The sequence below is a fragment of the Hyla sarda genome (assembly GCF_029499605.1).
Source record: "Hyla sarda isolate aHylSar1 chromosome 1 unlocalized genomic scaffold, aHylSar1.hap1 SUPER_1_unloc_3, whole genome shotgun sequence".
Classification (NCBI taxonomy): domain Eukaryota; kingdom Metazoa; phylum Chordata; class Amphibia; order Anura; family Hylidae; genus Hyla; species Hyla sarda.
The window spans coordinates 1,125,412-1,152,439 of NW_026607589.1; the positions used below are offsets into that span (position 1 = coordinate 1,125,412).

Consider the following 27,028-nt stretch of genomic DNA (forward strand, 5'->3'; position numbering starts at 1 on the left):
TATCTCAGGCTTGGAGCAATCAATCAGCGATTGGACGCGACGGAGCAAGGTAAGGGGGCCTCCGCTTGCATCCTAGCTGATCAGGACATCGCGATTTTATCGCGATGGTCCCGATCAGCCCAACTGAGCTGCAGGGAAGCTTTCACTTTCATTTTAGATGCGGCGATCAACTTTGATCGCCACGTCTAAAGGGTTAATAGCGCGCGGCACTGATCATTGGCCCAGGGTCCCCGCTATCATTAGAGTGACCCCGTTTTAAATACCAGGACCGGGCGTAGGGCGTACAGGTATGCCCTGCCCTAGGCAGAGAACATGGCATCTCCGAGAATGTAAAGAGCGCATAAAGCTTCTTCACCCAGGTACCATAATCCCTATAATATAAATCCCTCCTCCCCCAAACGAAAAGTAGAAAATAGCATAGTCTCTCAACGTCCTTGAAAAGTGCACTAAGGCATCTTAGGAGAAATTGACATCGATCACCGCGCAGTCATCATCTGGTAAGAAATAGGTGTCGTCGATGGGGAGACAGAGTTACCACATTCCTCCCCTGGCCCCAAACCATGTAGACAAGCATAAAGTGCAGCTCCTCGCTACGGGAGCCTCACTCGGACCCTGCTGGTGCTCCTCTGACTCCCAGGGCATCCAAACCGAGAGCCATAGTGCTCAAAATAAATGGTCAGCCTGTATTTAGTATTATGTATCTGGAAATCTTAGCACCCCTAGAGAACCTCTCCGAGATTCCACATTGTACCATGTGGTTGTATCTAAATGGTCGTACAATCTCAACGATCCCCCGAGAGTCAAAGTGAGCAACAAGAAAGGATTTCCATTTTTAGAAAAAACGTTTAGTGCCAGTTTCTGAATGTCTCTCGGCATCTAAGTGATCTACGTCTAGAAACTATTTCAATTGGGCAATCAGCATAGGCAAATCTGGAGTGGTAGTCTCTAACCATTTGGACAACGCACGGCAACTAAATGGACTATATGGACAAACCGAGGAAACCTCTTCTCCCCTTCCCCTCCTCCCTCCGGTGGGCGCAACTGGTGAAATATTAGCGATTGTGGTGTAAAAGGGACCCACACCTTCCAATGATCCCATATGTACGATTGTATGAGACGCCAGTATATCGCTGAGTGTTAGCACTCCCAGATGCCATGATACATGTTTGTAAGTGGGGTACTTCATTTAGGGCAATGAGTGATCCTATCTGGGAAGTTATGGGAGGGCAAGATGTTGAAGCCATATAGGGCAGCATGAGCAACCTTGAAGTATGTCTCCCTCCACCTCTCATCGATAACATTTTTCCGTACAGACCCGCTCAACACTACGTCAGTAATGTTTGTGTGCCGTGTCCATCTTTCCCACGTCCGAAATACATGTTTGGGATCAAGTTTTAGGAAGCGGTTACGGAAGGCTGCGTACAAGTCAGAGATCGACCTTCTCTGGGATTCATTGCCTATAATGTCATCTAAAATGTGGTTTGGGGCTTGCTTCGACAGATTCCGATATCTAGACGAACAAAAGGCATTACCTGATTGGCATAAAGAGTGTGGGACAGGGGGAGGTCAAACACACAGAACATTTCTCCAGGGGTGAGCCATCTACGGTCATCACTACAAATCAGTTGCCCCCATCGTCCGAGACCCTCTAGAAAGCCACAATTTCAACCACAGAGAAGATTTACCCTGCAGGAATTCTGGGTGGTCAAGCAAGGGCATCCTTTTGGATACCAGAAACGGAAGGCCAAAAACTTTTCGCACTTCCTTCCACGTCACTATGGTATCTCGTAGTAGCACTGAGCCCCTGATCCCTACCCGAAGTATAGCTTATGAAGTGTGAAGCAGTGTCGGTAGAGACCATGGGGCGGCCAGCGCTGTTTCCACCGCTAGATTGGAGAAGTAGTCAGAGGAGTGCAGCCAATCAAGTGCTTGGCGAAACAAACAAGCCAAATTATAGCCCCCGATGTTTGGGAAATTAACTCCCCCCTCAACCTTGCTAAGCATGAGCTTCTGTAAAGCTATGCGCGGAAGCTCGCCCTGCCATAGGAAGCATTAAAAGGCTGCGTTGAGGCGTCTAATGTCATCATGCCGAAGTAGAAGTGGGAGAGTTTGCAAGGGGTACAACAAGCGGGGAAACTAATCATTTTAACGAGATGGCATCTACCCAGGAAAGATAAGGGCAAGGGGTCCCAGCGCTTCAACTCCACAAAAATACGCTGAAAGAGGGGTGTGTAGTTGAGTGAATAAAGCATGTCAGGAGTCTTCCCAATGCGAATGCCTAGATACATTATGGAAGCAGAGGCCACTGTAACACCCAAGGCATTTGTATCAAGACACCACCCAGGAGGAGTTGCACCCAAAGCATTCTCTTGGCGACATTGACCCTGTAGCCCGTAAAGCTTCCGGCATAAGATAGAAAGTTCAGAATTTTAGGGACAGCCTCCTTGGGGTGGTTAGGTAAAGTAATACATCATCGGCACACATGGACAATTTGATCTCCTGGGTGCCCCTGGCTATACCCCTGTAGATATCAGAGGAGATCAAATAGCGGCGATAAAGGCAATAAGGGACAACCCTGACGTGTTCCTTTCGCAAACTGGAGGGGAGTGGATAAGATGCCTGGGGTATGTACCCTAGCCCTGAGACCATCACATAGGCAGTCTGTAAAGGAGCTAAATCGACCTACAATCCCAAACTTTGTCAGGACCAGCCGCAGCCAGTCAAACCGAACATTGTCAAAAGCTTTTTCAGCATCCAAAGCAAACAATGCGGGTTGGGTTGCTGTCTGGGACTGGCCCCAAACACTGTCCAATACTGCCAGTACCCTCCTAATGTTCATGACCGCCGAACGGGTTTTCACGAACCCCACTTGATGGTCACCAATAAGGGAAGGTAAAAATCTAGCCAGGCGATCTGCCAGGATCTTAGATAATAACTTCCCATCCTGGTTGATCAGAGCGATAACAACCAGGTTCTAAAGGGTCCTTGTCAGGATTGGGGAGTACGTTAATGTAAAACTTGCCAGGAAAGCTGTCTGGCCCTGGCGCTTTCCCATTTGCCACAGCGCATATACTAGTGGCTACTTCTTCCACTGGAACATTGCGTTGAGTTCCTGCTGCTGCTCATCAGATAAAGATGGTAGGGTGAGCCCCTCCAGAAACGGCGTCCCTTCCTCAGAGCGGGGAAGAATAGAGAGCAGCATAGTAGGAGTCCAAGACGCCATTAACTGAGTGCGGCTCATGCATTACCTGCATTACGCATGCATTACACATGCGTGACTCCTTCACTATACGTGCTAGCAAACGTCCCGCCTTATTTCCCTGCCAAAACATAACTACTTCAAAGTGAGACCTATGGATTCTCTCTTTCCTATCCAACCAGAGTTCATACAAGGATTTTGCTGCCTGCCACTTGAGTTTATGATCTACGGTGGGGGACTCTAAAAAGCAGGAGTAAGCTTCCGCTAAGGCTGCGCTTGCCATTGCATGACCCTCCAGAGTATTCCTTTTGACGGAGTTACTATAACACATAATTTGACTCCTAAGTACCGCCTTAGCAGTTTCCCAGTACAGAGAGGGATTGTCAATGTGGGATGCATTGTCCGTTTGAAATTCCAGCCGCCACCCCCTGAGAAAACTTAGAAAAGATTCATCTTTCGTTAAATAAGACAAAAACCGCCACAAGATGTCAGAACCCTTTGTGCATGATGGCAGGAGCTCCAAGACCACCAGTGCATGATCCGAAATGACCAGGTCCCGTATGTCCACTTCTCTCAAGCGAGAGCACACAAGAGGACTGACTAGGAAATGGTCAATGCGAGACCATGAACCCTGTACGTGTGAGAAGTGCCGCCAAGAGTCTATCAATCCCGTCTGTGTCAGGAAAGGAGGGAGGACCCTGTCACTCTGATTTGGGATGATAGATATGTGAGCTGAGCGTCTATGATCTATTCACTGTATTTAAGTCGCCTCCCAGGATGGTGTGCGGTCCATTAGACCTATTGACTGTATCTGCTAAAGATGCAAAGAAGGAAGAGTTATCACCACTAGGAGCATAAACATTATAAACGTGATATGTGGTACCATTACGGACTAGTTGAAAATGAGAAAAACACCCCTCGTCATCCCTTTCGTGTGAGAGGATGTGGTGCGAGAAAGACTTGTGAAGCAACGTTACAACTCCCGATTTGCCGTCCGCCACTGGGCTGCCAAACACCTTGCCCACCCACAACTTCTGCATTCTCTGAAAATCCTGCTCCGTTAAATGCGTTTCCTGGAGAGGGACCATGTCCGGATGCAGGCGTTTCAAAAAGCGCAGAATTTTTATGCATTTTTGTAGGGAGCATAAACCCTTAACATTCCACATCACCAACTTACACATGGTGAGATAACGTCCCCCGGGGGGCAAGAGAGAGCAGCGGGGAACATATACTGAGGAGAAAATAGCTATGAGGGTGAGGAGAGCATGATGGACAAGAGGACCAAAGATAGGTGAAGGCGAGGAGGAAACATTGGATGGAACCAGAAATACAAGGAAGGTAAAACAGAAAAGGATCTGACATCATGAGAAGAACATGGGGGGGGGGGGAGGCAAAAACACAGAAACAAACAAAGACAACCCGAAAAAGGGCAAGAACAGAAAAAAAAAAATCCCCAGACAGACCAATCCACAGAATAGAATAGGGGCGGCCATAAATTGGGTAAAGGACTCCACTTTTTTCGGATATGTGGGTGGCTAGAACTCCCACCCCAGACCCCCGACATAAACCAATCAACTGGGCTTAAACGAAAGGGAAAGAATTTACACGTAAAGAGGGGCCTCCAGGGGAATCCTACAGCAACTATAACTAGAAGGGTACCTATAGGAACGGGATCCCTCAGTGAAACACGTGGAAACTCATGACCGGAGGAGATTACCCAACCACTACCCTTAAACAGCAAGAATAGTACAAAACCAGGCAATCCCTAGAAGGAACCGTAGAGGTGTGGTGTAACAGAACCATTGGCACAGAAGAACAACAAATGGCATTACATATGTTACAGTGAATAATAAATGACAATAAACCCCTAAACCACAGTGTAAAATGATCCCCTGGGACAGTTAAAGAGGTGCCTCATGGGCCCCATTAGTTTGCACTTTGGCTGAATAGAAGAATATACAGCAAGAGACAGGACAGAGAGATTAAAAAATTCTACACAATTATTACAGCAGAAGAATCTGCGACTTTTCTCTATATTAAGTTGTTACTACTCACCTGGGCGGTTACCTGTAGGAACGTCCTCCTTATACTGCTCATCACCGCTCACATCTGTCTCTTCTTCTTCCTCACTATCTGTAGCATTAATATTGTTCAGATCTTTTCCTGTCGGAATGTCCTCCTTATTCTGCTCATTACCGCTCACATCTGTCTCTTCCTCCTTCATATCTGTCGCCTTAATATTGTTCAGATCTTTTCCTGTCGGAATGTCCTCCTTATTCTGCTCATCACCGCTCACATCTGTCTCTTCCTCCTTCAAATCTGTAGCCTTAATATTGTTCAGATCTTTTCCTGTTGGAATGTCCTCCTTATACTGCTCATCACCACTCACATCTGTCTCTGGAGCATTAATATTGTTCAGATCTTGACCCTGATTCATAAGATGTGGAAGAAATATTGTAAACATCATCAGACAGTAGGAGAAGTCACGTGGGATGTTATAGATGAGCAGGAGATGAGGAGTCATGGAGGGTGAGGGGACTGACCACAAGAGCTTCACAGCCCTTCTACAGATCATAGGGAATATCTCCATCTACCTGATCATCCTGTGGAAGAAGAGGACGGGGACACCTCTCTGGTGCTGTTCTCCTATTGGCTCTGACTGTAGGGAACACATACAGAGACTGAATTCATTCTTTACATACAAATAATGAGAGGACGTGTGTATATAGTCATGTCTATTACCTGGTGATGTGAGGGGCTGCTGATCCTCCATCATGACCTGATCCTTGTGTCCTTCTACATACTCCCACTCCTCCATGGAGAAATAGACCGCCACGTCCTGACACCTTATAGGAACCTGACACATAATGATACAGTCATCACCCCGACCCCTCCAGTGGTGTTACTGTATAATGTCCCAGCATTCCCAGCAGTGTCACCTCTCCAGTCATCACCAGACCCCTCCATTACTGTATAATGTCCCAGCAGTGTCACCTCTCCAGCCATCACCAGACCCCTCCATTACTGTATAATGTCCCAGCATTCCCAGCAGTGTCACCTCTCCAGTCATCACCAGACCCCTCCATTACTGTATAATGTCCCAGCATTCCCAGCAGTGTCACCTCTCCAGTCATCACCAGACCCCTAAATTACTGTATAATGTCCCAGCAGTGTCACCTCTCCAGTCATCACCAGACCCCTCCATTACTGTATAATGTCCCAGCAGTGTCACCTCTCCAGTCATCACCAGACCCCTCCATTACTGTATAATGTCCCAGCATTCCTAGCAGTGTCACCTCTCCAATCATCACCAGACTCCTCCATTACTGTATAATGTTCCAGCAGTGTCACCTCTCCAGTCATCACCAGACCCCTCCATTACTGTATAATGTCCCAGCAGTGTCACCTCTCCAGGCATCACCAGACCCCTCCATTACTGTATAATGTCCCAGCAGTGTCACCTCTCCAGTCATCACCAGACCCCTCCATTACTGTATAATGTCCCAACAGTGTCACCTCTCCAGTCATCACCAGACCCCTCCATTACTGTATAATGTCCCAGCAGTGTCACCTCTCCAGTCATCACCAGACCCCTCCATTACTGTATAATGTCCCAGCAATGTCACCTCTCCAGTCATCACCAGACCCCTCCATTACTGTATAATGTCCCAGCAGTGTCACCTCTCCAGTCATCACCAGACCCCTCCATTACTGTATAATGTCCCAGCAGTGTCACCTCTCCAGTCATCACCAGACCCTCCATTACTGTATAATGTCCCAGCAGTGTCACCTCTCCAGTCATCACCAGACCCCTGGATTACTGTATAATGTCCCAGCATTCCCAGCAGTGTCACCTCTCCAGTCATCACCAGACCCCTCCATTACTGTATATTGTCCCAGCAGTGTCACCTCTCCAGTCATCACCAGACCCCTCCATTACTGTATAATGTCCCAGCAGTGTCACCTCTCCAGTCATCACCAGACCCCTCCATTACTGTATAATGTCCCAGCAGTGTCACCTCTCCAGTCATCACCAGACCCCTCCATTACTGTATAATGTCCCAGCATTCCCAGCAGTGTCACCTCTACAGTCATCACCAGACCCCTCCATTACTGTATAATGTCCCAGCATTCCCAGCAGTGTCACCTCTCCAGTCATCACCAGACCCCTCCATTACTGTATAATGTCCCAGCAGTGTCACCTCTCCAGTCATCACCAGACCCCTCCATTACTGTATAATGTCCCAGCAGTGTCACCTCTCCAGTCATCACCAGACTCCTCCATTACTGTATAATGTCCCAGCAGTGTCACCTCTCCAGTCATCACCAGACCCCTCCATTACTGTATAATGTCCCAGCATTCCCAGCAGTGTCACCTCTCCAGTCATCACCAGACCCCTCCATTACTGTATAATGTCCCAGCAGTGTCACCTCTCCAGTCATCACCAGACCCCTCCATTACTGTATAATGTCCCAGCAGTGTCACCTCTCCAGTCATCACCAGACCCCTCCATTACTGTATAATGTCCCAGCAGGGTCACCTCTCCAGTCATCACCAGACTCCTCCATTACTGTATAATGTCCCAGCATTCCCAGCAGTGTCACCTCTCCAGTCATCACCAGACCCCTCCATTACTGTATAATGTCCCAGCAGTGTCACCTCTCCAGTCATCACCAGACCCCTCCATTACTGTATAATGTCCCAGCAATGTCACCTCTCCAGTCATCACCAGACCCCTCCATTACTGTATAATGTCCCAGCAGTGTCACCTCTCCAGTCATCACCAGACCCCTCCATTACTGTATAATGTCCCAGCAGTGTCACCTCTCCAGTCATCACCAGACCCCTCCATTACTGTATAATGTCCCAGCAGTGTCACCTCTCCAGTCATCACCAGACCCCTCCATTACTGTATAATGTCCCCGCAGGGTCACCTCTCCAGTCATCACCAGACCCCTCCATTACTGTATAATGTCCCAGCAGTGTCACCTCTCCAGTCATCACCAGACCCCTCCATTACTGTATAATGTCCCAGCAGTGTCACCTCTCCAGTCATCACCAGACCCCTCCATTACTGTATAATGTCCCAGCATTCCCAGCAGTGTCACCTCTCCAGTCATCATCAGACCCCTCCATTACTGTATAATGTCCCAGCAGTGTCACCTCTCCAGTCATCACCAGACCCCTCCATTACTGTATAATGTCCCAGCAGTGTCACCTCTCCAGTCATCACCAGACCCCTCCATTACTGTATAATGTCCCAGCAGTGTCACCTCTCCAGTCATCACCAGACCCCTCCATTACTGTATAATGTCCTAGCAGTGTCACCTCTCCAGTCATCACCAGACCCCTCCATTACTGTATAATGTCCCAGCAGTGTCACCTCTCCAGTCATCACCAGATCCCTTCATTACTGTATAATGTCCCAGCAGTGTCACCTCTCCAGTCATCACCAGACCCCTCCATTACTGTATAATGTCCCAGCAGTGTCACCTCTCCAGTCATCACCAGACCCCTCCATTACTGTATAATGTCCCAGCAGTGTCACCTCTCTAGTCATCACCAGACCCCTCCATTACTGTATAATGTCCCAGCAGTGTCACCTCTCCAGTCATCACCAGACCCCTCCATTACTGTATAATGTCCCAGCAGGGTCACCTCTCCAGTCAGCAGCTCCATCATCTTGTTGATGAGTTCTAGGATCTTCTGTTCATCCATTTCCTCATGTATCAGGGAGTGAGGTGGGGGCCCCGGGATTGGGCTCAGGGTTCTTCCCCATCCTTCACACACAGGGGCCCGACAGCGCCCACTAGAGGACTTCTTCACTACTGTGTAATCCTGTGTATGGAGAGACACATTAATATCACTACATACATTCCCAGAATCCCTCACCTCTCCAGTCATATCCATCTGTTATTTTATAGATAAGAATGAGGTCATGTGACATCACTCCCAGAATCCCTCACCTCTCCAGTCATATCCATCTGTTATTACATAGATAAGAATGAGGTCATGTGACATCACTCCCAGAATCCCTCACCTCTCCAGTCATATCCATCTGTTATTACATAGATAAGAATGAGGACATGTGACATCACTCCCAGAATCCCTCACCTCTCCAGTCATATCCATCTGTTATTACATAGATAAGAATGAGGTCATGTGACATCACTCCCAGAATCCCTCACCTCTCCAGTCATATCCATCTGTTATTACATAGATAAGAATGAGGTCATGTGACATCACTCCCAGAATCCCTCACCTCTCCAGTCATATCCATCTGTTATTACATAGATAAGAATGAGGTCATGTGTCATCAATCCCAGAATCCCTCACCTCTCCAGTCATATCCATCTGTTATTACATAGATAAGAATGAGGTCATGTGACATCACTCCCAGAATCCCTCACCTCTCCAGTCATATCCATCTGTTATTACATAGATAAGAATGAGGTCATGTGACATCACTCCCAGAATCCCTCACCTCTCCAGTCATATCCATCTGTTATTTCATAGATAAGAATGAGGTCATGTGACATCACTCCCAGAATCCCTCACCTCTCCAGTCATATCCATCTGTTATTACATAGATAAGAATGAGGTCATGTGACATCACTCCCAGAATCCCTCACCTCTCCAGTAAGCCGGAAGAGTATCTGTAGGGTGAGGTTTATGATCCTGTCGGCCATCTTGTTCCTGTCTCTCTCCATGGTTGATGGGTCATCCAGGAGAAGTCTCTTATATAGAAGATATCAGCAGAGGATCCTGGATTGGAGAAACCTGAAGGGAAGAAGAGGAGACGATGAGAAATGGCGGCTGCTAATAGAAACAACAACAGAGAAAGAGACAACTACATAGAAAGTTCTGGATCTTGTGATCTTCTTCCTTAAGTCATAAAACCTTGTGGACCTGAAGGAGTTAATAGTAATGTCCCCTCCCCCAGCGCTCCTGATGTCACCACACCCTTATATACCTCCACCTGCAGACAGTACAGGAGCCGTGTGCTTACAGGACCTGCGATGATGTCACCGTCATTTGATCAGTCACATGGAGGAGGAGGAGGAGTCACATGATCAGGGGCTGCTGCTCTAGGCTCATCTGCTCAGTGTATGCAGGACTCTGCTGTCACATGACCATTATCACAGGTCCTTCAACTACAATCTCTTCTATCCAGCACTACACAACCCCGCCCACAACTGTCACATGATCCTCCCCACAGGTCCTTTACCCACAGTCATATTTATACTGCTAAACTTTGCCCCCAAATGTACTGGTCACATGATTGTGACATCATCACAGGTCCTACACCTCCAGCATGTAGCAGATACAGAGCAGGTCCTGGTGGGGCAGTCACTGCTGTTGTGTTGTGTGTGGAGATCTCTCAGAGCAGCAGCCCCTGATCATGTGACTCCTCCTCCATGTGACTGATCACATGACGGTGACATCATCGCAGGTCCTGTAAGCACACGGCTCCTCTACAGATACAGGTATGTGTGTGCGGTCACCATCAGATCAGGATTATTGGGGATGTTATTAACCCTTAAAAGACTAGTGCAGTGACAAATAACATCCTCTATCCAAAGGATAGGGGATAAGTTATAGATTGCGGGTGTCCAACAGCTGGGATCCCCCGCGATCTCCTGTACGGGGTCACGGCAGTTTGCAGCAAGCGCGCGATCCGACCCCCACTGGAAGCAGCTGCCGAAGCTCCCCCTCCATGTATTTCTATGGGATACATGGTGGGGGCGTTTTGGCTGCCATATGTGCAGGGGTTGGTACGCCCCCTTCCTGTGGACTGTCGGGGCCCCGTACAAGAGATCGCAGGGGGTCCCAGCAGTCAGACCCTTGCGATCTATAACTTGTCCCCTATCCGTTGGTTATTTTTTTTACTACAGAACTCCTTTAACCCCTTAAGGACCGGGGTTTTTTCCGTTTTTGCACTTTCGTTTTTTGCTCCTTGCCTTTAAAAAATCATAACTCTTTTAATTTTGCACCTAAAAATCCATATGATGGCTTGTGAGATAAAATTGAAAAAAAAAACGCCGTTTTGTAACTTTTGGGGGCTTCCGTTTCTACACAGTACATTTTTCAGTAAAAATGACACCTTATCTTTATTCTGTAGGTCCATACGATTAAAATGATCCCCTACTTATATAGGTTTGATTTTGTCGGACTTCTGGAAAAAATCATAACTACATGCAGGAAAATTAATACGTTTAAAATTGTCATCTTCTGACCCCTATAACTTTTTTATTTTTCCGCGTATGGGGCGGTATGAGGGCTCATTTTTTGCGCCGTGATTTGAAGTTTTTAATGGTACCATTTTTGCATTGATAGGACTTATTGATCGCTTTTTATTCATTTTTAAATTATATAAAAAGTGACCAAAAATGTACTATTTTGGACTTTGGAATTTTTTTGCGCGTACGCCATTGACCGTGCGGTTTAATTAATGATATTTTTTTATAATTCGGACATTTCCGCACACGGCGATACCACATATGTTTATTTTTATTTACACTGTGTTTTTTTTTTATGGGAAAGGGGGGGGGGGGTGATTCAAACTTTTAATAGGGGAGGGGTTAAATGATCTTCACTTTTTTTTTTCCACTTTTTTTTTTTTTGCAGTGTTATAGGTCCCATAGGGACCTATAACACTGCACACACTGATCTTTTACAGGGACCTATAACACTGCGCACACTGATCTTTTACATTGATCATTATTATCCCATAGGGACCTATAACACTGCACACACTGATCTTTTACATTGATCAATGGTTTCTCATAGGAAACCAGTGATCGATAATTCTCAGGCACGGAGCAGTCATTCGGTGATCGGACAGCGAGGAGGCAGGTAGGGACCCTCCGGCTGTCCTGTAAGCTGTTCGGGATGCCGCGATTTCGCCGCGGCTATCCCGAACAGCCCACTGAGCTAACCGGCACTTTTTACTTTCACTTTTAGCCGCGTGGCTCAGCTTTTAGCGCACGGCTAAAGGGTTAATAGCGCGCAGCACCCCGATCAGTGTCGCGCGCTATTAGCGGCGGGTCCTGGCTTCACTATGACGCCGGGCCCGCCGTGATATGATGCAGGGTCACCGTGGGACCCCGCGTTATATCACAGGAGCGGGACCAAGGACGTACTCATACGTCCTTGGTCCTTAAGGGGTTAAGAACATGCAGTACATTTACGCCCTGCGTCCCATATGGGATTTAGAGCTTAGGAGCTATACGCAGCCAGGACTCACCGCTAATAATTAACCCATTAAAGGGGTACTCTGCTGCCCCAGTGGTTGTGTCACAGGGGGTTGTGTCACAGCCATGCCCCTCGTTCCGTCACGCCCTCTCAATGCAGGTCTATGGAAGGAGGCGTGTTTGTATGGTGAAGGGCTGCAGGTCACCTCCCTGCCCATCCTGTCATTTGGTTAATTTCTTCTCTGGGTATTAGCCATTTCTTCCATACAGCAATCTAAGATGGCCGCCTCTGTTGTCCCGGTGGCTGCTTCTACCTCCTTCCTTACGGCTGCACAGCCTGCACACGAGGCACAGCGGTAACATATGGTCTCTCCTCAGAGGCTTCTCCCTCAGCCTTCTCTGCTCGGGGCCCCTCTTTTCCATCCCCTTTACCACAAACAACGTGTTCCAGATGAAAAGGGTCTATAACGTGGGCACCTGGAGGGGCAACATCCACGTCAGGATTCAAACTCCCGACATAGTGTCGTCCCAACCCTGGAGACCAGATTGGCTTTCTGCCCAGATTCTGGACAATTATGTAACATTCCGGGACAATAATTCCCAGTGTGACGCGGATCCATTCACCTATGATCCCTCCAACGCTTTATGTGAACTAAAGTACAAAAAGCACAGAGAAGTGTCATGTGACCATGTCAAAGAAGTCTTTACACCCCCTGAGGGGAGGCACAATGGTTTGTTTGTGTCTCGTTGTTGTAATGTTTCCGCCATGTTTGGTCTGAGTGAAGGTCTTTACACCCCCTGAGGGGAGGCACAATGGTTTGTTTGTGTCTCGTTGTTGTAATGTTTCCGCCATGTTTGCTCTGAGTGAAGGTCTTTACACCCCTGAGGGGAGGCACAATGGTTTGTTTGTGTCTCGTTGTTGTAATGTTTCCGCCATGTTTGCTCTGAGTGAAGGTCTTTACACCCCTGAGGGGAGGCACAATGGTTTGTTTGTGTCTCGTTGTTGTAATGTTTCCGCCATGTTTGCTCTGAGTGAAGGTCTTTACACCCCTGAGGGGAGGCACAATGGTTTGTTTGTGTCTCGTTGTTATAATGTTTCCGCCATGTTTGGTCTGAGTGAAGGTCTTTACACCCCTGAGGGGAGGCACAATGGTTTGTTTGTGTCTCGTTGTTGTAATGTTTCCGCCATGTTTGCTCTGAGTGAAGGTCTTTACACCCCTGAGGGGGGGCACAATGGTTTGTTTGTGTCTCGTTGTTGTAATGTTTCCGCCATGTTTGCTCTGAGTGAAGGTCTTTACACCCCTGAGGGGAGGCACAATGGTTTGTTTGTGTCTCGTTGTTGTAATGTTTCCGCCATGTTTGCTCTGAGTGAAGGTCTTTACACCCCTGAGGGGAGGCACAATGGTTTGTTTGTGTCTCGTTGTTGTAATGTTTCCGCCATGTTTGCTCTGAGTGAAGGTCTTTACACCCCTGAGGGGAGGCACAATGGTTTGTTTGTGTCTCGTTGTTGTAATGTTTCCGCTATGTTTGCTCTGAGTGAAGGTCTTTACACCCCTGAGGGGAGGCACAATGGTTTGTTTGTGTCTCGTTGTTGTAATGTTTCCGCCATGTTTGCTCTGAGTGAAGGTCTTTACACCCCTGAGGGGAGGCACAATGGTTTGTTTGTGTCTCGTTGTTGTAATGTTTCCGCCATGTTTGCTCTGAGTGAAGGTCTTTACACCCCTGAGGGGAGGCACAATGGTTTGTTTGTGTCTCGTTGTTGTAATGTTTCCGCCATGTTTGCTCTGAGTGAAGGTCTTTACACCCCTGAGGGGAGGCACAATGGTTTGTTTGTGTCTCGTTGTTGTAATGTTTCCGCCATGTTTGCTCTGAGTGAAGGTCTTTACACCCCTGAGGGGGAGGCACAATGGTTTGTTTGTGTCTCGTTGTTGTAATGTTTCCACCATGTTTGCTCTGAGTGAAGGTCTTTACACCCCCTGAGGGGAGGCACAATGGTTTGTTCGCAGTGGGATACATACAATGAAGGAATATCAGGTCTAGATGTCCTCAGTCCACTATGAGAGAAGGTGAGATGAGGTAAAGCCGCTCACAATAAGCGTATACGTATGTATATAACAGAAGGTGATGTGAGGAAATCCTTGGGATTAGTAGGACGCAGAAGTTCTCGATCGTGTGTGGAAATATCCCAGATGGATGATCCCTTTATCAGTGATTCCAGTGCGGTGTCACCAAATCCCTTATATGTGTAACTGTTTATTGTCTGGAGTCATGATATTTGGCGCCCTCCAGTGGTCGGGGTAAACACCTAGTTGGCATCAGAATAACTGACTATAGTTAAAATAGGATGGTAAGAGAAGGTGTGTGACATAGGACAGTGACCTCCTGACCTCCGACCATCACAGGTCACATCTACTGGATGATGAAGAATCCTCAGACACTTTGTCCACCATTTCCATCTTCTCACCACTCGTGGCTTCTGGTATTACCTGGATAACATGGAAGGTGGATTCCTGTCTCCATATTCTGCCCATCCCCCATGACTCCGCCCCAGACTATGATGGATCCCCTGACTAGGTTTACAGCCTCCATGATTGTGACTATAATGTCTCCTCAGATGTTTCCTCAGATTATCTACAGGAAATGGATTTTATTTCTCCATAGAATCTGGTGCGGTTTATCATCATCTCCTCTTCTTCCCTTCAGGTTTCTCCAATCCAGGATCCTCTGCTGATATCTTCTATATAAGAGAATTCTCCTGGATGACCCATCAACCATGGAGAGAGACAGGAACAAGATGGCCGACAGGATCATAAACCTCACCCTACAGATACTCTTCCGGCTTACTGGAGAGGTGAGGGATTCTGGGAGTGATGTCACATGACCTCATTCTTATCTATGTAATAACAGATGGACATGACTGGAGAGGTGAGGGATTCTGGGAGGGTTGTCACATGACCTCATTCTTATCTATGTAATAACAGATGGATATGACTGGAGAGGTGAGGGATTCTGGGAGTGATGTCACATGACCTCATTCTTATCTATGTAATAACAGATGGATATGACTGGAGAGGTGAGGGATTCTGGGAGTGATGTCACATGACCTCATTCTTATCTATGTAATAACAGATGGATATGACTGGAGAGGTGAGGGATTCTGAGAGTGATGTCACATGACCTCATTCTTATCTATGTGATAACAGATGGATATGACTGGAGAGGTGAGGGATTCTGGGAGTGATGTCACATGACCTCATTCTTATCTATGTAATAACAGATGAATATGACTGGAGAGGTGAGGGATTCTGGGAGTGATGTCACATGACCTCATTCTTATCTATATAATAACAGATGGATATGACTGGAGAGGTGAGGGATTCTGGGAGTGATGTCCCATTACCTCATTCTTATCCATGTAATAACAGATGGATATGACTGGAGAAGTGAGGGATTCTGGGAGTGGTGTCACATGACCTCATTCTTATCGATGTAATAACAGATGGATATGACTGGAGAGGTGAGGGATTCTGGGAGTGATGTCACATGACCTCATTCTTATCTATGTAATAACAGATGGATATGACTGGAGAGGTGAGGGATTCTGGGAATGTATGTAGTGATATTAATGTGTCTCTCCATACACAGGATTACACAGTAGTGAAGAAGTCCTCTAGTGGGCGCTGTCGGGCCCCTGTGTGTGAAGGATGGGGAAGAACCCTGAGCCCAATCCCGTTGCCCCCACCTCACTCCCTGATACATGAGGAAATGGATGAACAGAAGATCCTAGAACTCATCAACAAGATGATGGAGCTGCTGACTGGAGAGGTGACACTGCTGGGACATTATACAGTAATGGAGGGGTCTGGTGATGACGAGAGGTGACACTGCTGGGACATTATACAGTAATGGAGGGGTCTGGTGATGACTGGAGAGGTGACACTGCTGGGACATTATACAGTAATGGAGGGGTCTGGTGATGACTGGAGTGGTGACACTGCTGGGATATTATACAGTAATGGAGGGGTCTGGTGATGTCTGGAGAGGTGACACTGCTGGGACATAATACAGTAATGGAGGGGTCTGGTGATGACTGGAGAGGTGACACTGCTGGGACATTATACAGTAATGGAGGGGTCTGGTGATGACTGGAGAGGTGACACTGCTGGGACATTATACAGTAATGGAGGGGTCTGGTGATGACTGGAGAGGTGACACTGCTGGGACATTATACAGTAATGGAGGGGTCTGGTGATGACTGGAGAGGTGACACTGCTGGGAATGCTGGGACATTATACAGTAATGGAGGGGTCTGGTGATGACTGGAGAGGTGACACTGCTGGGACATCATACAGTAATGGAGGGGTCTGGTGATGACTGGAGAGGTGACACTGCTGAGACATTATACAGTAATGGAGGGGTCTGGTGATGACTGGAGAGGTGACCCTGCTGGGACATTATACAGTAATGGAGGGGTCTGGTGATGACTGGAGAGGTGACACTGCTGGGACATTATACAGTAATGGAGGGGTCTGGTGATGTCTGGAGAGGTGACACTGCTGGGACATAATACAGTAATGGAGGGGTCTGGTGATGACTGGAGAGGTGACACTGCTGGGACATTATACAGTAATGGAGGGGTCTGGTGATGACTGGAGAGGTGACACTGCTGGGACATTATACAGTAATGGAGGGGTCTGGTGATGACTGGAGAGGTGACACTGCTGGGACATTATACAGTAATGGAGGGGTCTGGTGATGACTGGAGAGGTGACACTGCTGGGACATTATACAGTAATGGAGGGGTCTGGTGATGACTGGAGAGATGACACTGCTGGGACATTATACAGTAATGGAGGGGTCTGGTGATTACTGGAGAGGTGACACTGCTGGGACATTATACAGTAATGGAGGGGTCTGGTGATGACTGGAGAGGTGACACTGCTGGGAAAGCTGGGACATTATACAGTAATGGAGGGGTCTGGTGATGACTGGAGAGGTGACCCTGCTGGGACATTATACAGTAATGGAGGGGTCTGGTGATGACTGGAGAGGTGACCCTGCTGGGACATTATACAGTAATGGAGGGGTCTGGTGATGACTGGAGAGGTGACACTGCTGGGACATTATACAGTAATGGAGGGGTCTGGTGATGACTGGAGAGGTGACACTGCTGGGAATGCTGGGACATTATACAGTAATGGAGGGGTCTGGTGATGACTGGAGAGGTGACACTGCTGGGACATTATACAGTAATGGAGGGGTCTGGTGATGACTGGAGAGGTGACACTGCTGGGACATTATACAGTAATGGAGGGGTCTGGTGATGACTGGAGAGGTGACACTGCTGGGACATTATACAGTAATGGAGGGGTCTGGTGATGACTGGAGAGGTGACACTGCTGGGACATTATACAGTAATGGAGGGGTCTGGTGATGACTGGAGAGGTGACACTGCTGGGACATTATACAGTAATGGAGGGGTCTGGTGATGACTGGAGAGGTGACACTGCTGGGACATTATACAGTAATGGAGGGGTCTGGTGATGACTGGAGAGGTGACCCTGCTGGGACATTATACAGTAATGGAGGGGTCTGGTGATGACTGGAGAGGTGACACTGCTGGGACATTATACAGTAATGGAGGGGTCTGGTGATGACTGGAGAGGTGACACTGCTGGGACATTATACAGTAATGGAGGGGTCTGGTGATGACTGGAGAGGTGACACTGCTGGGACATTATACAGTAATGGAGGGGTCTGGTGATGACTGGAGAGGTGACACTGCTGGGACATTATACAGTAATGGAGGGGTCTGGTGATGACTGGAGAGGTGACACTGCTGGGACATTATACAGTAATGGAGGGGTCTGGTGATGACTGGAGAGGTGACACTGCTGGGACATTATACAGTAATGGAGGGGTCTGGTGATGACTGGAGAGGTGACCCTGCTGGGACATTATACAGTAATGGAGGGGTCTGGTGATGACTGGAGAGGTGACACTGCTGGGACATTATACAGTAATGGAGGGGTCTGGTGATGACTGGAGAGGTGACACTGCTGGGACATTATACAGTAATGGAGGGGTCTGGTGATGACTGGAGAGGTGACACTGCTGGGACATTATACAGTAATGGAGGGGTCTGGTGATGACTGGAGAGGTGACACTGCTGGGACATTATACAGTAATGGAGGGGTCTGGTGATGACTGGAGAGGTGACACTGCTGGGACATTATACAGTAATGGAGGGGTCTGGTGATGACTGGAGAGGTGACACTGCTGGGACATTATACAGTAATGGAGGGGTCTGGTGATGACTGGAGAGGTGACACTGCTGGGACATTATACAGTAATGGAGGGGTCTGGTGATGACTGGAGAGGTGACACTGCTGGGAATTCTGGGACATTATACAGTAATGGAGGGGTCTGGTGATGACTGGAGAGGTGACCCTGCTGGGACATTATACAGTAATGGAGGGGTCTGGTGATGACTGGAGAGGTGACACTGCTGGGACATTATACAGTAATGGAGGGGTCTGGTGATGACTGGAGAGGTGACACTGCTGGGACATTATACAGTAATGGAGGGGTCTGGTGATGACTGGAGAGGTGACACTGCTGGGAATGCTGGGACATTATACAGTAATGGAGGGGTCTGGTGATGACTAGAGGGGTGACACTGCTGGGAATGCTGGGACATTATACAGTAATGGAGGGGTCTGGTGATGACTGGAGAGGTGACCCTGCTGGGACATTATACAGTAATGGAGGGGTCTGGTGATAACTGGAGAGGTGACACTGCTGGGAATACTGGGACATTATACAGTAATGGAGGGGTCTGGTGATGACTGGAGAGGTGACCCTGCTGGGACATTATACAGTAATGGAGGGGCCTGGTGATGACTGGAGAGGTGACACTGCTGGGACATTATACAGTAATGGAGGGGTCTGGTGATGACTGGAGAGGTGACACTGCTGGGAATACTGGGACATTATACAGTAATGGAGGGGTCTGGTGATGACTGGAGAGGTGACACTGCTGAGACATTATACAGTAATGGAGGGGTCTGGTGATGACTGAGAGGTGACACTGCTCGGACATTATACAGTAATGGAGGGGTCTGGTGATGACTGGAGAGGTGACACTGCTGGGACATTATACAGTAATGGGGGGGTCTGGTGATGACTGGAGAGGTGACACTGCTGGGACATTATACAGTAATGGAGGGGTCTGGTGATGACTGGAGAGGTGACACTGCTGGGACATTATACAGTAATGGAGGGGTCTGGTGATGACTGGAGAGGTGACACTGCTGGGACATTATACAGTAATGGAGGGGTCTGGTGATGACTGGAGAGGTGACACTGCTGGGACATTATACAGTAATGGAGGGGTCTGGTGATGACTGGAGAGGTGACACTGCTGGGACATTATACAGTAATGGAGGGGTCTGGTGATGACTGGAGAGGTGACACTGCTCGGACATTATACAGTAATGGAGGGGTCTGGTGATGACTGGAGAGGTGACACTGCTGGGACATTATACAGTAATGGAGGGGTCTGGTGATGACTGGAGAGGTGACACTGCTGGGACATTATACAGTAATGGAGGGGTCTGGTGATGACTGGAGAGGTGACCCTGCTGGGACATTATACAGTAATGGAAGGGTCTGGTGATGACTGGAGAGGTGATACTGCTGGGACATTATACAGTAATGGAGGGGTCTGGTGATGACTGGAGAGGTGACCCTGCTGGGACATTATACAGTAATGGAGGGGTCTGGTGATGACTGGAGAGGTGACCCTGCTGGGACATTATACAGTAATGGAGGGGTCTGGTGATGACTGGAGAGGTGACACTGCTGGGACATTATACAGTAATGGAGGGGTCTGGTGATGACTGGAGAGGTGACCCTGCTGGGACATTACACAGTAATGGAGGGGTCTGGTGATGACTGGAGAGGTGACACTGCTGGGACATTATACAGTAATGGAGGGGTCTGGTGATGACTGGAGAGGTGACCCTGCTGGGACATTATACAGTAATGGAGGGGTCTGGTGATGACTGGAGAGGTGACACTGCTGGGACATTATACAGTAATGGAGGGGTCTGGTGATGACTGGAGAGGTGACCCTGCTGGGACATTATACAGTAATGGAGGGGTCTGGTGATGACTGGAGAGGTGACCCTCCTGGGACATTATACAGTAATGGAGGGGTCTGATGATGACTGGAGAGGTGACACTGCTAGGACATTATACAGTAATGGAGGGGTCTGGTGATGACTGGAGAGGTGACACTGCTGGGACATTATACAGTAATGGAGGGGTCTGGTGATGACTGGAGAAGTGACACTGCTGGGACATTATACAGTAATGGAGGGGTCTGGTGATGACTGGAGAGGTGACACTGCTGGGACATTATACAGTAATGGAGGGGTCTGGTGATGACTGGAGAGATGACACTGCTGGGACATTATACAGTAATGGAGGGGTCTGGTGATGACTGGAGAGGTGACACTGCTGGGACATTATACAGTAATGGAGGGGTCTGGTGATGACTGGAGAGGTGACACTGCTGGGACATTATACAGTAATGGAGGGGTCTGGTGATGACTGGAGAGGTGACACTGCTGGGACATTATACAGTAATGGAGGGGTCTGGTGATGACTGGAGAGGTGACACTGCTGGGACATTATACAGTAATGGAGGGGTCTGATGATGACTGGAGAGGTGACTGCTGGGACATTATACAGTAATGGAGGGGTCTGGTGATGACTGGAGAGGTGACCCTGCTGGGACATTATACAGTAATGGAGGGGTCTGGTGATGACTGGAGAGGTGACACTGTTGGGACATTATACAGTAATGGAGGGGTCTGGTGATGACTGGAGAGGTGACACTGCTGGGACATTATACAGTAATGGAGGGGTCTGGTGATGACTGGAGAGGTGACACTGCTGGGACATTATACAGTAATGGAGGGGTCTGGTGATGACTGGAGAGGTGACACTGCTGGGACATTATACAGTAATGGAGGGGTCTGGTGATGACTGGAGAGGTGACACTGCTGGGAATGCTGGGACATTATACAGTAATGGAGGGGTCTGGTGATGACTGGAGAGGTGACACTGCTGGGAATGCTGGGACATTATACAGTAACACCACTGGAGGGGTCGGGGTGATGACTGTATCATTATGTGTCAGGTTCCTATAAGGTGTCAGGACGTGGCGGTCTATTTCTCCATGGAGGAGTGGGAGTATGTAGAAGGACACAAGGATCAGTACAAGGATCAGGTGATGATGGAGGATCAGCAGCCCCTCACATCACCAGGTAATAGACATGACTATATACACACGTCCTCTCATTATTTGTATGTAAAGAATGAATTCAGTCTCTGTATGTGTTCCCTACAGTCAGACCCAGTAAGAGATCAGCACCAGAGAGGTGTCCCCGTCCTCTTCTTCCACAGGATGATCAGGTAGATGGAGATATTCCCTATGATCTGTAGAAGGGCTGTGAAGCTCTTGTGGTCAGTCCCCTCACCCTCCATGACTCCTCATCTCCTGCTCATCTATAACATCCCACGTGACTTCTCTTACTGTCTGATGACTTTTACTATATTTCTTCCACATTTTATGAGTCAGGGAGAAGATCTGAACAATATTAATGCTTCAGAGACAGATGTGAGCAGTGATGAGCAGTATAAGGAGAACATTTCTACAGGGAAAGATCTGATCTATATTAATGCTACAGACATAAAGGAAGAAGAGACAGACGTGAGCGGTGATGAGCAGTATAAGGAGGACATTCCTACAGGGAAAGATCTGATCTATATTAATGCTACAGACATAAATGAAGAAGAAGAAGAGACAGATTTGAGCAGTGATGAGCAGAATGAGAAGGAAATTCCTACAGGGAACTGCCCAGGTGAGTAGTAAAAGTCACAGATTCTGCTCAGTCACTGACTAATAATTTTATATGGAATTTTGTTTAAAGGGGTTCTCCGATGGAAATTAATTATTTTAATCTACTGGTTCTCGAAATTTATTCAGTATTGTACATTACTTATATTTAAAAATCTTAATCATTCCAGTACTTATCAGCTGCTGTATGCTCCAGAGGGAGTTGTGTAGTTCTTTCCAGTCTGACCACACTGCTCTCTGCTGACACCTCTGTTCATGTCAGAAACTGGTCAGAGCAGGAGAGGTTCGCTATGAGGATTTGCTTCTGCTGTGGACAGTTCCTGACCTGGACAGAGGTGTCAGCAGAGAGCACTGTGGGGCCACAATCACATTACAGTCTTATCCAAAGTAACTTATAGAGAATCTGACCCCTTGTTCTCCACACTAAAGCCAATATACGGGGTTATAGTGGGGTAAACAGCTTTACAAAGAGGGGTCACTTACTCACATCCGTGTAGTATATGCAGAGTTCCGGCGCTGTAATCTTTAGCTGCATTGCTACGTTGTGAGAGATTGTTCTGTATTACAAACTGGAGAAATGTGAATTCCACGAAGGTCACAAACGTTTTCCACCCTAAAAGCTGCCGTCACCACAGCTCCCATCCTGGGTCACCACAACCCAGCTTTCCTATTCATACGATGCGTCTGAGACAGAATAGGTGTCTCACCTTCCTACCCCAGAGAGACCATTTTATCCTTATAGCTTTATTACCAGGAAACGTTCCTCAGTGGCCATCATTTGTCCCTCAAGGAGTGGCCGCACTTGTCTGTGGGTACTACCGGACCTATTCTAATTCTTATGGATCACAAACACTTCATTTACCTCCCTGCGGCCAAATGTTTATCTCTAGGACAGGCTAGGTGGGCTCTCTTCTTCTTCTCCCCATTTTATTATGTGTCTCCTTTCTTCTTGGCACTAAGAACACTAAGGCCGGGTTCAAATGGCTGAAAATGTGCGGAATGAACACCCAGAAAACACGGGCGACATTCCGCAGATTTGAAGGATCCGATGGTCGTCTCATTTCTGAGCGGAATCTGCAGAAAGAATAAACAAGTCTAATCTGGACATTCCGTCGTGTGCACAGTGCAGCAGAATCTTATAGAAGTCGCCTCGACAGCACATATACTAAAATCTTATGGAAATCAAGCGGACTCTGCTGCAGCTTAGTGTCCGTGTGGAATATTCCTGCAGAATTCTGCGGTGTGAACATAACCTAAAGCTGATGCCCTGTCTCATACCAGTCATACCTGCTGACTGTATTCTAGCCCTATATGTAGTACTGTCACCTGCCTGTTGGGGGCCCCATTCTCACCGCTCTAAGCTCTGCTCCTGTTCTGACCTCTATAACTTTTAGATTTTTCCACCTACGGATCTGTATTAGGGTTTATTGTTTGCGCCATGAGCTGTAGTTTTTTGTAGGTTTTTTCTCTGGGATTAATAAAAAAATAGGTCGGGCAGACGAGGTGCGGCTATCTGGCTGCCCACTTGTTCCATATGGTTTGGGAATCTCCTCTGTAAGTTCCTGATACTGCTCATTCATACAGTGTACGGGTTTATCTATTGGAGCCTATAACTTGCCTGTTGGGTCTTCTAGGATGTGGAGCGGAGCCCTCTGGGATTGGCCAGAAAACTAATTGTTCAGTATTGGATTAGAGCCGCTCCTCCTACTGAGTTTTTGTACTAAATGGGTATCAAGCTTTTCTTCTCCTCGCCCCACAACCCACAATCTAATGTTACCATGGAACGTTTTCATCAGGTCTTGGAGTAATTTCTGCTCTTCTATATATCGGACCGGTTACCCTTGGGCGGAGTTTGCCTGTAACAACGCCGTGAATTCATCCTCGAGTGTGATTCCGTTTCTGACTACAGTTTAGAACCCTCCTTATTACTCTGAATTCTCCACCAGTAAACGTTCCGGCATTAGAAAACCATCTCCAGTAACCCCAGTCCACATGGGTATTATTCCAAGGATCGCTCTAGAGGTCCATGTAGCGGAAGCTCCAGAATAACTGTAAGACAATTAATGACCCCCTCCTTGAAGGTCCGGGAGAGGGTATGGTTGTCCACCCAAAACAAGATTCCCTGCACTTCTACCATAAAAATGGCTCCCCTGTATATTGGGCCCGACCACGTACTTTGACAGGTTAAAGGGAATTCCAGGAATAAAAAAACAGGCCTTTTTTTTTCTTTCAAAGACCGCGCCCTGTTTGTCTCCACTTTGGATGTGGTTTTACAACTTGTCTCCATTCACTTCAATGGAACTGAGCTGCAGAACCACACCCAACCTGGAGACAGACAGGGAGAGGTCTTTGAAAAAAAAAAAGGCCTGTTTTTTTATTCCTGGAATGTTGCCTATGAACTTAACCTCGTGCCCTCCATACAGACTTCCAAGGTCATCCACATTTCATTCTTAACCCCTTAAGGACTGTTCCCTTTTTCACCTTAAGGACTCGGCCATTTTTTGCAATTCTGACCACTGTCACTTTAAACATTAATAACTCTGATGCTTTTAGTTATCATTCTGATTCCGAGATTGTTTTTTCGTTACATATTCTACTTTATGTTAGTGGTAAAATTGTGTGGTAACTTGCATCCTTTCTTGGTGAAAAATCTCAAAATTTGATGAAAAATTTGAAAATTTATCATTTTTCTAACTTTGAAGCTCTCTGCTTGTAAGGAAAATGGATATTCCAAATATTTTTGATGTCTACTTTATATTTGCATCATAAAATTGACGTTTTTACTTTTGGAAGACACCAGAGGCTTCAAAGTTCAGCAGCAATTTTCCAATTTTTCACAAAATTTTGAAACTCACTTTTTTTCAGGGACCAGTTCAGAAATACCCCACAAATGACCCCATTATAAAAACTGCACCCCACAAAGTATTCAAAATGACATTCAGTCAGCGTTTTAACCCTTTAGGTGTTTCACGGGAATAGCAGCAAAGTGAAGGAGAAAATTCAAAATCTTAATTTTTTACACTCGCGTGTTCTTGTAGACCCAATTTTTGAATTTTTGCAAGGGGAAAAAGGAGAAAATTTTTACTTGTATTTGAAACCCAATTTCTCTCGAGTAAGCACATACCTCATATGTCTATGTAAAGTGTTCGGCGGGCGCAGTAGAGGGCTCAGAAGGGAAGGAGCGAAAAATGTTTTTTTGGGGGCATGTCACCTTTAGGAAGCCCCTATGGTGCCAGAACAGCAAAAAACCCACATGGCATACCATTTTGGAAACTAGACCCCTCTCGGGGAACATAACAAGGGGTAAAGTGAACCTTAATACCCCACAGGTGATTCACGACTTTTGCATATGTAAAAAAAATATATATATATATAAAAATTCCCTAAAATGTTGGTTTCCTAAAAGTTTTACATTTTTAAAAAGGGTAATAGCAGAAAATACCCATTTGGCTTTTTGAAAGCAAATTTTGCTCTGGGGGCATGCCGCATTTAGGAAGCCCCTATGGTGCCAGAACAGCAAAAAAAAAAACCACATGGCATACCATTTTAGAAACTAGACCCCTCGGGGAACGTAACAAGGGGTTAAGTGAACCTTAATACCCCACAGGTGTTTCACGACTTTTGCATATGTAAAAAAAAAAAAAATGTTTTTTTACCTAAAATGCTTCTTTTCCCCAAAAATTTACATTTTTAAAAAGGGTAAAAGCAGAAAATACCCCCCAAAATTTGTAACACTATTTCTCCCGAGTACGGCGATACCCCATATGTGACCCTAAACTGTTGCCTTGAAATACGACAGGGCATTTGAGGCCTAAATTAGGGATTGCATAGGGGTGGATATAGGGGTATTCTACGCCAGTGATTCCCAAACAGGGGGCCTCCAGCTGTTGTAAAACTCCCAGCATGCCTGGACAGTCAGTGGCTGTCTGGTAATACTGGGAGTAGTTGTTTTGCAACAGCTGGAGGCTCCGTTTTGGAAACAGTGACGTACCAGACGTTTTTCATTTTTGTTGGGGAGGGGGGCTGTGTAGGGGTGTGTGTATATGTAGTGTTTTTTTACTTTTTATTTTATTGTGTGTTAGTGTAGTGTAGTGTTTTTAGGGTACAGTCACACGGGCGGGGGTTCACAGTAGTTTCGCGCTGGCAGTTTGAGCTGCGGCAGAAAATTTGCCACAGCTCAAACTTGCAGCCGGATACTTACTGTTAACCTCTGCCCATGTGAGTGTACCCTGTACGTTCACATTGGGGAGGTGGGGGAACATCCAGCTGTTGCAAAACTACAACTCCCAGCATGTACGGTCTATCAGTGCATGTTGGGAGTTGTAGTTTTGCAACAGCTGGAGGCACACTGGTTGTGAAACACCGAGTTTGGTAACAAACTCAGTGTTTTGCAACCAGTGTGCCTTCAGCTGTTGCAAAAGCTACAACCCCCAGCATGTACGGACAGCGGAAGGGCATGCTGGGTCTTGTAGTTATGCAACAGCTGGAGGCATACTACTTTGGCTGGGGATGCTGGGGATTGTAGTTATGTAACAGCTGGAGACACACTGGTTTGCTACTTAACTCAGTGTGCCTTCAGCTGTTGCAAAACTACAACTTTCAGCAGTCACCGACAGTCAACGGGCATGCTGGGAGTTGTAGTTATGCAACCACCAGATGCACCACTACAACTCCCAGCATGCACTTTAGCTGTTTGTGCAAGCTGG

General features: G+C 47.2%; 1 protein-coding gene across 1 annotated transcript in view; it reads right to left on the bottom strand.

Moving 5' to 3' along the window:
* LOC130298178 (oocyte zinc finger protein XlCOF7.1-like) overlaps positions 1 to 27,028 on the bottom strand; it is a 78,844-nt gene that overhangs the window by 5,806 nt on the left and 46,010 nt on the right. Inside the window, 4 exon segments of the mRNA XM_056551089.1 lie at positions 5,255 to 5,627; positions 5,794 to 5,858; positions 5,942 to 5,957; positions 22,810 to 22,879. Of these exon segments, the coding sequence (XP_056407064.1) occupies positions 5,255 to 5,627; positions 5,794 to 5,858; positions 5,942 to 5,957; positions 22,810 to 22,879 (524 nt within the window).